The sequence below is a fragment of the Mesitornis unicolor genome, unplaced genomic scaffold, assembly GCF_000695765.1.
Source record: "Mesitornis unicolor isolate BGI_N332 unplaced genomic scaffold, ASM69576v1 scaffold9989, whole genome shotgun sequence".
NCBI lineage: Eukaryota > Metazoa > Chordata > Aves > Mesitornithiformes > Mesitornithidae > Mesitornis > Mesitornis unicolor.
Genome location: NW_010207952.1, coordinates 72,568 through 84,529, shown reverse-complemented (window position 1 = coordinate 84,529; position 11,962 = coordinate 72,568). Strand labels below are relative to the sequence as shown.

At 35.8% G+C, this 11,962-nt stretch overlaps 1 protein-coding gene across 1 annotated transcript in view; it reads right to left on the bottom strand.

The window, feature by feature from the left end:
• Positions 1–679: 679 nt before the first annotated feature.
• The window catches only part of MALRD1 (MAM and LDL receptor class A domain containing 1), a gene marked incomplete at both ends in the record, with an annotated part of 60,764 nt that continues 49,481 nt past the window's right edge, over positions 680–11,962 (bottom strand). The window contains 4 exons of the mRNA XM_010192317.1: positions 680–1,092; positions 3,251–3,618; positions 4,880–4,985; positions 5,152–5,304. Of these exons, the coding sequence (XP_010190619.1) occupies positions 680–1,092; positions 3,251–3,618; positions 4,880–4,985; positions 5,152–5,304 (1,040 nt within the window). The remainder of the gene's footprint in view (positions 1,093–3,250; positions 3,619–4,879; positions 4,986–5,151; positions 5,305–11,962) is intronic.

Sequence of the window (11,962 nt, the reverse complement as noted above, 5' to 3'; positions counted from 1 at the left end):
TTTACAATATTTTAAGTTAATTTTATGGCTAGTTGACAGTCAAGGGAACTAATGTCTTCTCTAATAAGCCTGCAGGTTCATTAACACAACCAGAAAAAACAGATCACACACAGTGAAGTGTAAATAGCATGCATATTGTTAAAAAGATGAGAAAATAAATCAAGATTTATATCTGTTACTTACAATTATCACATCTTTCTCCAAATGATATTTGACTATTGACCTAGCCTTGCACCCAAGTATATTGAGCTCATATTTTTTCTGGCATTATATAATGAAAGATTAACATTTAACTCTGGAAAAGTAAGGCATAGAAAAGGATATTCCTTTTAACAGTATTTTTTCATGAATGAATTGAGATTTTTGCCAAGCTGTTCTGTAACATATTTAGAAAAGTTCGTTTCACCAAATGCTTGAAAGACAGAAATAGTACTTTAAGAGTATGTTCCTATTAAAAAAAAAATATATATAATCTCATGTTTAGAGAGGGAAAAGTAGATTCCATAAAAGTAAGTATTTCAGACATATTCCCTAAAAAAACCCGCAAATCCTACAAATGTATTTCAAAGTCAATTTCATCAGACAGTTACAAATAGCTTAGAGATTGCACAGTCATTTATATACTCACAGTGTTTTATGAGGCAGCAAATAAGCACTTCACAACCTAGAAGGAGCATACCTGAAATGGCTTAGAGCTGCTGATGTAGAGTGTTTGTCTGATCCATCTGTTTCCTTGATTTCCAAACTTGTACCACAATAGCCATCCCTTGGTATTACTCACAGTTCTCTGGAAGACTGACAGCTTGTAAACTTGCTTTCCAAACATGTGATAATGGAAGCGGAAAATGCACGCTCCATTGCCAGAAGGGTTGAAAAGAGGACTAAGCAAAACTGCTTTGTCTTGAAATTGGTGTGGCTCGGAGGATTCCATGTAGAGGTAGTGTCCCCTGGCTGTGCCTGTGGTGTGATCCTTCAGTGGGCCTGTATTAACTGTGGGGGTTGGACCCTGTATTCTGACCCAGTCAAAGTCATCCTCAATGTCCTGTTCCCAATTGCACGGCCCATTTTCAAAGTTACATTGTAGGTCAGGGTCTGAAATACAAACAGAACAGACTGTCAAGTGAAACCAGTATCAAAAAGTGATAATTCTTTAATGGACTTCCATTAAATTTCTGATATAATGAAAAAATAATATTTTTATCCTTACAAAAGTTCCCCTCTGAAAAATAAATATACACTTGCTTGGATCAAAAAAAATGAATTAAATATTTAATTACCTTCCCTTTCAATATAGATCTGGCAAATTGTACATAGCTAATGTACTGAATAAACAGAACTGTGAAGAATATTTTAGTATTCACACTATTAAATGTATGTATTATTATAACTAAAGCATGCAAAGTTCTTCAATTGAAATTTAAATGAATAAAGGAGTTAAAGCTGAGGTTAATTGGATGAAATAAATCACAGGATGTAGTCTTGTAGGTATGTGCAATAAGTGACCTAATATGTTTTTGTATGACAGAAGTAGTCCTAAAAATGGGTTGTATTTTACATCTTTATTATCATCTATAATAGTAGCATGATGGCTTTATCACAGCTAAATTCAAGCAAGAGATTTATGAAAAACCTGCACTTTATTATTTCACACCAAGGTAAAATATTAGACCAATTACTCCTAGTGTAAAAAAAATAAAGTATGTATCAGAGGCAAACTTGCATTTCATCTTTGCATCTGCCCTTCATTAACAGTAATTGACGTAATAGCATTTTTTTTTAATCAGGATGATGTTTTTTATTATGTTTAAAACAGCAAAACCACAAAGGTTTTCTAGTACTTTCTTACTATAGACCTCAAAATGGATTATAAAGAAGACAGATATTTTACAAGTGGGAAAACTGAGAGGCTGGAGAGCCTTCACTTTCTTTTAAATTCAGATCAGTTTTAAGTTTATATTCAGCAAATAGCACTGTAGGCTTGTATCCTCTCAGGCATGTAAGGTGTCCCCTGTTTCTCAAACTCATTGTGATTTTCTTTATTTAGTTACCTCAGGATGTGATAAAGCAATTGCTAGTTAATTTTATTTCATATTAATCTTCTTGAGTTCTAAAAATTGATAAATGCATACTTCAAGCAGAAAATCATCAACAGCACCCTTCACCACTGCAAGGTGAATGTCAAAAATGTGAACAACCCATAGCTTTCTCAGCTCTTACAAGTTCTTTCTCTGAAAGGGACAATTATGCCTGACATGATTAGTATCTTCTGGTACAGATATTTTAGTGTTTTCTAGGTAGAAAGGGTCATAGGTCATAAAAAGAGATAGGATGTGCACTCCTCTCAGTCCACATACATCTCCCACTGTATTACCATTAGTGGAATCAAAGACAGCATGTTAACCCAAATCAACTGGTAGACTGTGAATTCTCCTTTAAAATAAACTTGTAACACATGTACGTGTTTTACAAAAGTTAAAGAAATATGACTTGTTTAAATATAGGAGACTAAATTATTTTTACCCTCAGTTGTAACTCATCATATGCATTCAAGTTAAAAACTCTCAGAGTCTGTTTCATCAGTAACTATAGTCAGTTGAATATCACTGGCTGTGACATTGATAGGCTGTAACAGTACCATGCTTTTTTACTCCAGAGATGAATCTGACAAGTAAAATTTGGGTTGATATAAATGTTACGGTTTAAGGGTTAACAGCCTGAAAGGGAAGGACAGGTGGTATCTGTAGGAACCTGGGGGGGTCGGAGATCAGTACTGTTCCCTCCCCTTTCCGGCCACAGTCTAAAAAAACCGAGGAGGCACCAGGTTTCACAGGCTTTCCTGTCTTCCAGTGTGGGTTTCCTGTCACATCTCTGGACAGCTGGGTCTCCCTCCATGTGCTTGGCAGGATCCACCACCATTTGCTCCCCAGCACCACTGCGGTCCCTGGTAAAGAGTCACAGTGGCCATGAGGCACTGCTCGGACACTTCCACTCGGGACTACTGGGATCGGGTTTTGTATATAGTTTAATATCCCTTGTCCCTTATTAATTCAATTTTCCTTTCCCTTGTTGTTTTCACTAAACTTGGTATAGTCTTGACTTCCAACCTTGTGTGAAGCATCTCTTCTCTATTCCCTTTTTTCTTAGAACCCCGCAGGAGAGTGGGGGACAATAGAGAGGAAATCATGCTCCCTGGGTTTGCCCTGAGCCCTAAATGGAGACAATAAAGTAAGTAATAATGACCACTACTTACTACAGTTTTCTTCATCTGATCCATCCCCACAGTTATCCACAAGATCACAGACCAATAAAATGTCAATACATGCTTTTGTGTCTCTGCACCAGAAATTATTAGGACCTTCACAACTTAATGCTGGAGGTGGAAGAGCACAATTTTCAAATACAATATCATCAATTGCTGAGACACCATCATAAAAACCCAGACTGATTTTATCAAGTGATAATTGGAAAGGATGTGGAAGGCGTCCAAGTTGAATGACTGCCTTCAGCCATTGGTTTCCCTCGTTGTAATATGCCCTCCAAAGCACAGTAGGCTGTTTCAGCCCATCCACAAGCAATTGCATCTCTGCTGCTCCAACTGACTGTCCGTAATTGTAATACCTAAAATGATAAAAAAAAGTTAAGAGTTCAAAAGATGAGAATAGATCACATCAGGCTTTTCTGTCATAGCTCCATGAAATACCAGAGGTCCATAGTGCCTATTTCCAGTGTACCTGTAATTCAACCCACTTTCTGTGTGATGGTAGGGAAGGCTGCTGTACCAGTCTATGGCACATTTCAAGAACTGAACAATATGAAGGAAGAAAAATACTTCATTAAATTAAAACCCGCAACTGTAAAGACACATTTGCTTTCATATTAAGCAATGAACACTGCTCACTCAGATGCATAATGTGTTTTTTATAAATTTAATTCAATACATAATTGTAAAGTTTAAAGAAGGAAAAACAGAACACCTTCTGAATGCAAAGGCACACCCATCTACGTTAGTTGCTGTTAACATGTTGCATTTTTACAGCATTTCTGGAGGATCTTAAGCATTTGAAAATCATATGTAAGAAGGTTAGAAGTCATACGAGAAAATTGGGAACAGAATGAGGAACAGAACAAAAAAGTTTTAGCTTCCAGACCTGTACTCCAACTTCAGATCTTAAGTCTTTGATTAAAAAAACATTTCCTCTTCCTTTGGCAAATGTATTTGACATTACTGAGAAAAATCAAAATCAGGCCAAACATTTATTTTAAAAGTTTATTTTTTTTATTATTTGTTTTTTTTATTTATTTTGACCTTAGTACATAGGTTACCACAGTTTACTTTTTCTGTCCCTCTTTGACAAGATTGCACAGAGACTGAGACAAGACAATAACTGAAAGGGGTGTTGGGGTTTGTTTTTTTTTTGTTTCTATGTATATAAAGAAAGGATTGGTAACAAAGCACCAATTCTTTCACCAGAGCTTTCACTTAAAGATGATACAATCTAATTTTGGATACTGTAGATGTCTCAAGGAGCTACTAGATTTTTGGAAGGTTTCCCATTATTGAACAAAATTTTCAAATTTACTTAACCAAAATAGAAACATTAGTGAAATGACTGTGTAACTTGTCTATGTATATGCAGACACAATCCTTTAATATAATTTTGCTCAAAGTCTGACAACAAAGTCATCCCATGTTTCAATTCTGCTCTCCAAAAATTTCACCTTATTTCTGCATAGTTTCCAATTAAGATTATATGGTTAAAGAATTAAAAAATAAATACTGCAGAGGAAGGCTTGTCTATTGCATACTATAATCTCTATTTCAGTCCAAGAGAAACAATGTTAGATTATTAATGAATTTTAAATCTAAATTATTTCATACCAAAAAGTCAGTGTGCAATTTGATCCAGTTTGCCTGAACTCTGGGCTTCGTAGCTGAGCCAATTGTGAAATGCTGTTGCTGCTTTTCAGAATGAACATAAAATGACCTATCAAAATAAATAATAAAATAAATAAATAAACCAGAAAACAACATTTCAGGATGAAGAAAAAAGTGTTTCTAAAGGTTTTTAAGTCTTTCGTGGCCTCTACTTTAAATCTGATTAAAGAGCAGGCATATCTATTCCACTTCTCTGTTTCTCAGCCTTTTCTTACCTTCAGATTTGTTGTAGGTGTGATCCTGTGGGGGAGCTTGTTTCTTAAAAGCAGGTGCAAGAGCACTACTGGAACTTCTTATCCAGTCAAACTCATCTGCTTTTGCAGTTTCAATCCAACCACAGCTGTCTCTTTCAAAGTCACATACAGCAGCTGAAATGAGGACAGAGATATTTAACTGTATATCTGTACATGACATTACTAAACAAGATTTGTAGTATGAAAAGGAAATAAAATGTTTCTAAGATGTCACCAATATTCTAGGCCGAAGCCTAGGAAAGGGGTGTGGGGAGGCAGAGCACAAGATGGGGTATTTGTTTTATAACAGTTGGATAAAACTGCAGCCTCACAGGAAATACCAAGCCATAGTTATATGAAATGTATTCAGTAAAACAAGTCCTTCTTTCTAAAGGCGCCGCAGCCAAAGTAGGAGAGGAGCCACTGAAAACACCTCACAATCCTCATGTTACAGAACAAGAACACAGAACACACAAAGCATAACAAGCCTTCTGCAAGATCTTTTGGGGCATTGACATTGGAGCCAGAAATCAAATCCTTTATTTCCTGAACCCCACCAAGTATGCTAATGATAACAAAACCCTTCCTCTTGTTATAATAGGAATCAAGTTAAATATTACCAAGTTAAGTATTACCAAGACACTATGATATTGGTAAAAGGAGGAAATCTTTGAAACACAAACTTTTGGAGTGAAAAAGATTTGAAAAACATATTAAGCTGCTCTCTTCAATTCTTCATTTAAAAGAGCAGTGATATTTTAGAAAATGTGTATAATAGAAAATAAAGAAAAGGACTGAAAGGTTGTTGAACGAATGAATATAAATCGACAAATATTTATTAAATTAAAAAAAATATCAAGTTTTCCTCTTCTGCACTTTAAAATATTTTCATTACATCACAAAACCATCTTTTTGAGATCTGTAATTAGAATAGGTTTTTAATGGAAAAAATTCAGAAAATCAGTTCAAGGATTTTTAAACAATTATTTTTTCATTATATACATAGAACAACTATGACATGACCGTCAGAATTCTACCATGATTTTATAGTGTCTTATCAATACTTCCAGTGGCTGTATCATTATGTTATAGAAAGTGTACATTTCAGAATCAAATGAAGTCTCTTGGAAATCTGGATTACATAAATATTTATTGATGGAAGATATGGGAGAGTTTCTTTAGTTTATTTGGGTTTTTTTTCTTTCCGTTGTTCTTTATGAACTATGTCACTTTGTTACACATAATTTTTTAAAAAGTATAAAAATATTAGTAACCAGGCAAGTTAGTATTATTGTTGGTTAGGGCTTCTAAAAAGACAAGATTTTGTGGATTATTAAGAAAACCCCATAGAAACGCAGTTATTAATGCTACTTAAAAAAAATTAATTCCACAAACATGGAAGTCCAAATAACATTTAAGAGATCAAAGAAAATTTGATTAGCTATACATATGATGTATGTGGGTTAGAAATATCAATGATAACATTATGTAGATCAAATATTACCAAAAAATACAGAATGAAAAGAAAATGATAAGATGTTTTGATAAAATAAATTAAAGATAAAAAATACATACCTAACACATTCAAGGACCTAAGCATGATGGAAATGACTGAGAATCCACTAACTACACATAACAATAAGGGAATATGCAGAGCTATTTCTGATTTGATTTTGCTCAATAGAAGAAACTGCCCCATATTCCCAGGAGAACAGCAACAGAGAGTACAAAAAAAAAGCCTTGAACACAGATGGTTACACCAAAAGAGGCAAATAAAGAAGATGAAACTGTTAAGTCTGAACCCAGACTTTTTGCATTTGTAACTTGCAACAGAGACAAAACATAAAGAAAAGGATGTACCAGACCATGAATTTAACTTAAGCATTGATGAATATATTAAGGTAAAATAACCCTGAAACCTTCAACTAAATCTTAAAACAACTATTTAACACCTAGGGAAGATAGAAGAGTAGAGTGAACTGGTAGATCCTGGGTCAAATGTACTTGATTCTTGACGCTTGAGAACACTTCAATTACCTAGTTGTCCCATAAACTCTTTGGCACTTCCGTTTCAGACGGATTATCCAGAAAAAAAAGGCTGTTGCTTGGGTAACTCTGCAGTTTCTTTTACAGTGAAAGCACAGAAACTAATCTGCCTTCTTTCCTAGTACTTTATTTTCTGCCTTTCTTCTCTTTCTCCTTTTCTTACATGCTCTCCATATACTCTATCAAGTGGCCCCACAGACTCTGCAAGGCTGTCTGCTCCTCATGTGTTTGAGAAATATATTGCTACCTTTTAAAAAAACTTTTGTCATTCTTACTGTGTTTTGACATTTAACCCACAAAAATTTGTGATCTTTTCAAGTTTTTTCATTTTGGCATTACTTCAGCTATTTGTTTGATGCTTTTTTACTTCTAATAGTATCTGTGCCACTTGTATGGATACGTTTCTCTTTGCTGACCCTTTTAGCACCTTTTTTAACAAGCTCCTTCAATAATCATGAAAGAACAGGAGCATAGCATTTAAGGAAAGTTGTCTTTATTGATGTTTTGAGAAATCTGCCTCTACATCTTCAGCAGATTTAGTTTTCTCTGACCTAACTTGTCACCACAGAACTCTAGATTTTTCTGATTTGGGGTTCTTATGCAAAGACATTTTACTTTTTTCTGTTTTGAGGAGCTTCACTCAAAGGCTTTTGCAAATCAGATGTGCAGCTTCTCCGTAAGCTGAAATATGCCTAACAATAATTTAAGGAAAATCCTGCATGCATTTCTGCAAGACTGTGAGTTCATCAATCTCTACATCCCCTCAGAAACATAGAATCATGGGACCTTTCAGGCTGGAAAAAAGAGAAGATGAGAAGAGATGAGAAGAGGAGAAGAAAAGGAATTGAATAGAAGTAGAATAGACTAGAAGTAGAATTATTTTAGTTGGAAGGGTCCAAATGCCTGACCAATTCTGGGCTGACCAAGTTAAAGCATGTTGTTAAGGGAATTGTCTAAATGCCTTTTAAATGCTGACAGGCTTGGGACATTGACCACCTCTCTGAGAAGCCTGTTCCAGTGTTTGACAACCCTCTTGGTAAGGAAATTCTTCCTAATGTCCAGTCTAAACCTCCTCTGGTGCAGCTTTGAACCATTCCCATGCATCCCATCTCTGGATGCCAGGGAGAAGAGATCAGCACCTACCTCTCCACTTTCCCTCCTCAGGAAGCTGTAGAGAGCAATGAGGTTGTCCCTCAGCTTCCTTTTCTCCAGACCAGACAAGCTCAAAGTCCTTAGCCGCTCTGTATAGGACACTTCTTCCAACCCTGTCACCAGCTTTGCTGCCCTCCTCTGAATGCATTCAAGGACCTTCACATCCTTTTTAAACTATGGTGCCCAGAACTGCACACAGTACTCCAAGTGAGGCTGCACCAATGCTCAATGCAGCAGGATAATCACTTCTTTTGACCAGCTGATTACACTGTGTTTGATGCACCCCAGGATGTGGTTTGCCCTCTTAGATGCCAAGGCACACTGCTGACTCATATTGAGCCTGCCGTTGACCAGCACTCTCAGATCTCTTTCTGCAGAGCTGGTCTCCAGTCACTCCTCTCTTGACTTATACTTGTGCTCAGCATTACTCCATCCTAAGTGCAGAATCCAGCATTTGGACTTGTTAAATTTCATGCCATTAATTATAGGCCAATGCTCCAATCTGTCTAGATCCTTGTGCAAGTCTCCCTGTCCCTCAAGAGTCAACAGCACCCTCCAGTTTAGTATCATGAGTAAACTTGCTAATGGTGCATTCAACTCCTCCATTCAGACTGTTGATAAATATATTGAACAGAACTGGACAATTGTATCTACTTTTAGCTATGATGTTAAAATGGAAACACAGGCTGAATAGCTAAAAGGAAGGGTGTTTTGAAATATGAATTACCATATTTGAAATGAAAACAGTAGATTTTCATTTTCTTGATTAAAAGCTACCAGTTAATTCCTATCCCAGAGCACTGAAAGAGATGTTGCATACAAATAAATCTATCTGGAATGTTTTAAATTAAACTATTGATTTGGAAGTGTTATTATTTGGTCAGAGAAGAAAATCCTACTACTCAAGTTTAAGAAAAGTAATGGGAGAACAATCCAGAATTTTCAAGATTCAATAATACATAGGATATGTAAGCACATTTTTTAAGAAATGTACAAAAAATACGAAGCAAATAAAAAAGCAACAGAGTGTAATAAAAGTTTTAATGTGAGTAACATTGGCATGGAGAGTGTAAAGAAGTAAAAACTTTTCTCACTGGTGGCCAGTGAAATGAGCAGAAGCAATAGGCACTTCTTACTGCACTGTAAGGTTGATCAAACACTAGTACAGGTTGCCCTGAGCAGCTGTGTAGTCTCCATCCTCAGAGATATCTAGCATCCAACTGCGTAAGGTCCAGCCCAGTGGACCCTGCTTTGAGCTGGGGCCTTTAACTGGATGATCTTCAGAGATCTCTCCCAACCTCAACTATTCTATGGTAACAGGAGAATTTTTTCCCCATCTTCACTCTGGCCCACAAGAGGCAAAATATTCTGCATAGTCAATCAGATTTTTGTTTGGCTGAGCAATATATCTCAAATTTCCTAATAAAAACTATAATGTATAAATGTAGATTTTGGATCATATTAGCACCTGTGAAGAAGTTTATCTTTTATGATGACACAGCACAATCAGAAAATACTATAAGAATCTTGTCTACAATACGTCTGTTATTTGTGGGAATGCTAGAAGTCATCATGCTCTATTTAAAAAAAACAACAACAATCCTGTATTAAATATTGCTCAAGACAACTCCCTTTCAAAATTCATCATGTCTTTTATAGCATAGTTGATAGCTCAGTGCAAAAGCAAGAGACTCATTTTCAGAGATGGAAAGTATAGACATTATTTCTTACGCAGAACAGGTGACTGAATGAATCAAAAAGGCTTTTGAAGCTGCATATTAGAGGCCCTGAAACATTTCCAGGCTCCCTTCTGACTGTACAGTAGAGAGGGACTCTGAGACGCACTGCTTCCCTCTTGTCCATGTTTTATTTTCCATGCAGAGGAAACCCAGGCACGTAGCCCAGGCAGGAGTCATAGCACATCCAAAAAGAAAATGTTGACACAGTCTAAATTATATCTGTGACCCTGCCTGTGCACAGATGCTTTATTTACCGGTCCAGCTGTGGTATCTTCACATCAAAATTAAGTATACAAAACAGGCAATTTGAATGCGAGCCTGTGACTACTGCACTTTTAATATTTTCTGTCTCACTGTTTCTCAGCTCTAATTGCAGGACCATCTACCACTTAAGAGGCATCTCACATAGTGGTACCACAGACTTTCCAAATTTATACAAGTGTCATGTATTTTCTACGTATTGCTTAGTGTAATTTTGTATGTGTGAAAGCATGTCTGCAACAGTGTGTGCACAAGTTCTGTTCGGTTTATTTTACAATGCTTTTCTGAATCAGCTTCCAAATATTTATTCAGTGTAATACCGTAACTGATATTTAGCATCTTAAGAGTTATAGAATAAAATACTGCATTTTAAGCAACATTTTCTACTAAATAATTAATCAAAGACCATTTTTATGGTTTTAAAGCTAAAAGGGAAGTAGTTGCTGCAGAAAATAAAAGGGAAAAATCAGAATAGAATCAAATTGAGGTAACTATTTCTCAAGAGATTTTATTGTTAATTAAATTCCAACATTTATGAAGTCATGTAAATCTGGCAAACAGGTCAAACAAACATAGTCACAGAAGCCTAACAACCTAGATTTTTAAAATTTTCACTTACGGCATTTGGCTTCATCAATGTTATTTGAACAGTCAGGTTTAAAATCACAGAATTTGTCAGATGAAATACATTGTCCAGCCTCACATGAAAAAAGTCCCGGTGGACAGTAAAAAGATGAAGAATTAGTATCTGTAAATTCTGTTTCCCCTTAAAAATCAGAAAGGAAAATGTAAGTAAAAACACATCTATATAAAATTCTAAGAAATAGTTTTTGTCTTCTTTGAATATAGTAATGCACACAGCATATGGAATGTAGTATCACCTATGAAGTGAGCTAGATTATATCAGAGATTATAAGAAACACAAATTATATTAATGTCTGTTGCTCTTTAACTATATATTATTCTCCACAATATTCAAATTCTTGTGTGAAAAATTACTGAAACTTTCTTAAAATTACATGGCCAGGCTCCATTTCAGGTGCAGGTCTTTCAAAAAGGTTTCTGCTGTAGCAGTAGTTTCTCTACATTCAGTTCACAATGAAAATTCCAAGAAGCCAAAAGCTTGATATTATACTATTAAAGGCTTGCACCTCAAAGTAGACATTAGATAACACCCCAAATTTCAATAAATGGGGAAACAAAAAGCCAAGGATTACTGGCTTGTTTTTTTTCTTCAGTAGATTTCTGAAAAGAGAGCAAGTGAGGGGAATGATATACATCTTTTAATCTTTTTTGTTTAACTTAGCTTGTTTCAATACTCATGCTGCTATCATGGAATCATACAATCATAGAATAGTTTGGGTTAGAAGGGTCCTTAAAGATCATCTAGTTCCAACCCCCCTGCCATGGACAGGGACACCTTCAACTAGACCAGGTTGCTCTAAGACCTGTCGAACCTGGCCTTGAACACTTCCAGGGAGGGGGCATCCATAGCTTCTCTAAGCAACAACTTCCAGTATCCAGACAGAGTATTTTCTAAAAGGCCCTCCCTTTCAAAAAATAGCATCTTCACAATTGATGTGTAAGTAGGGTAG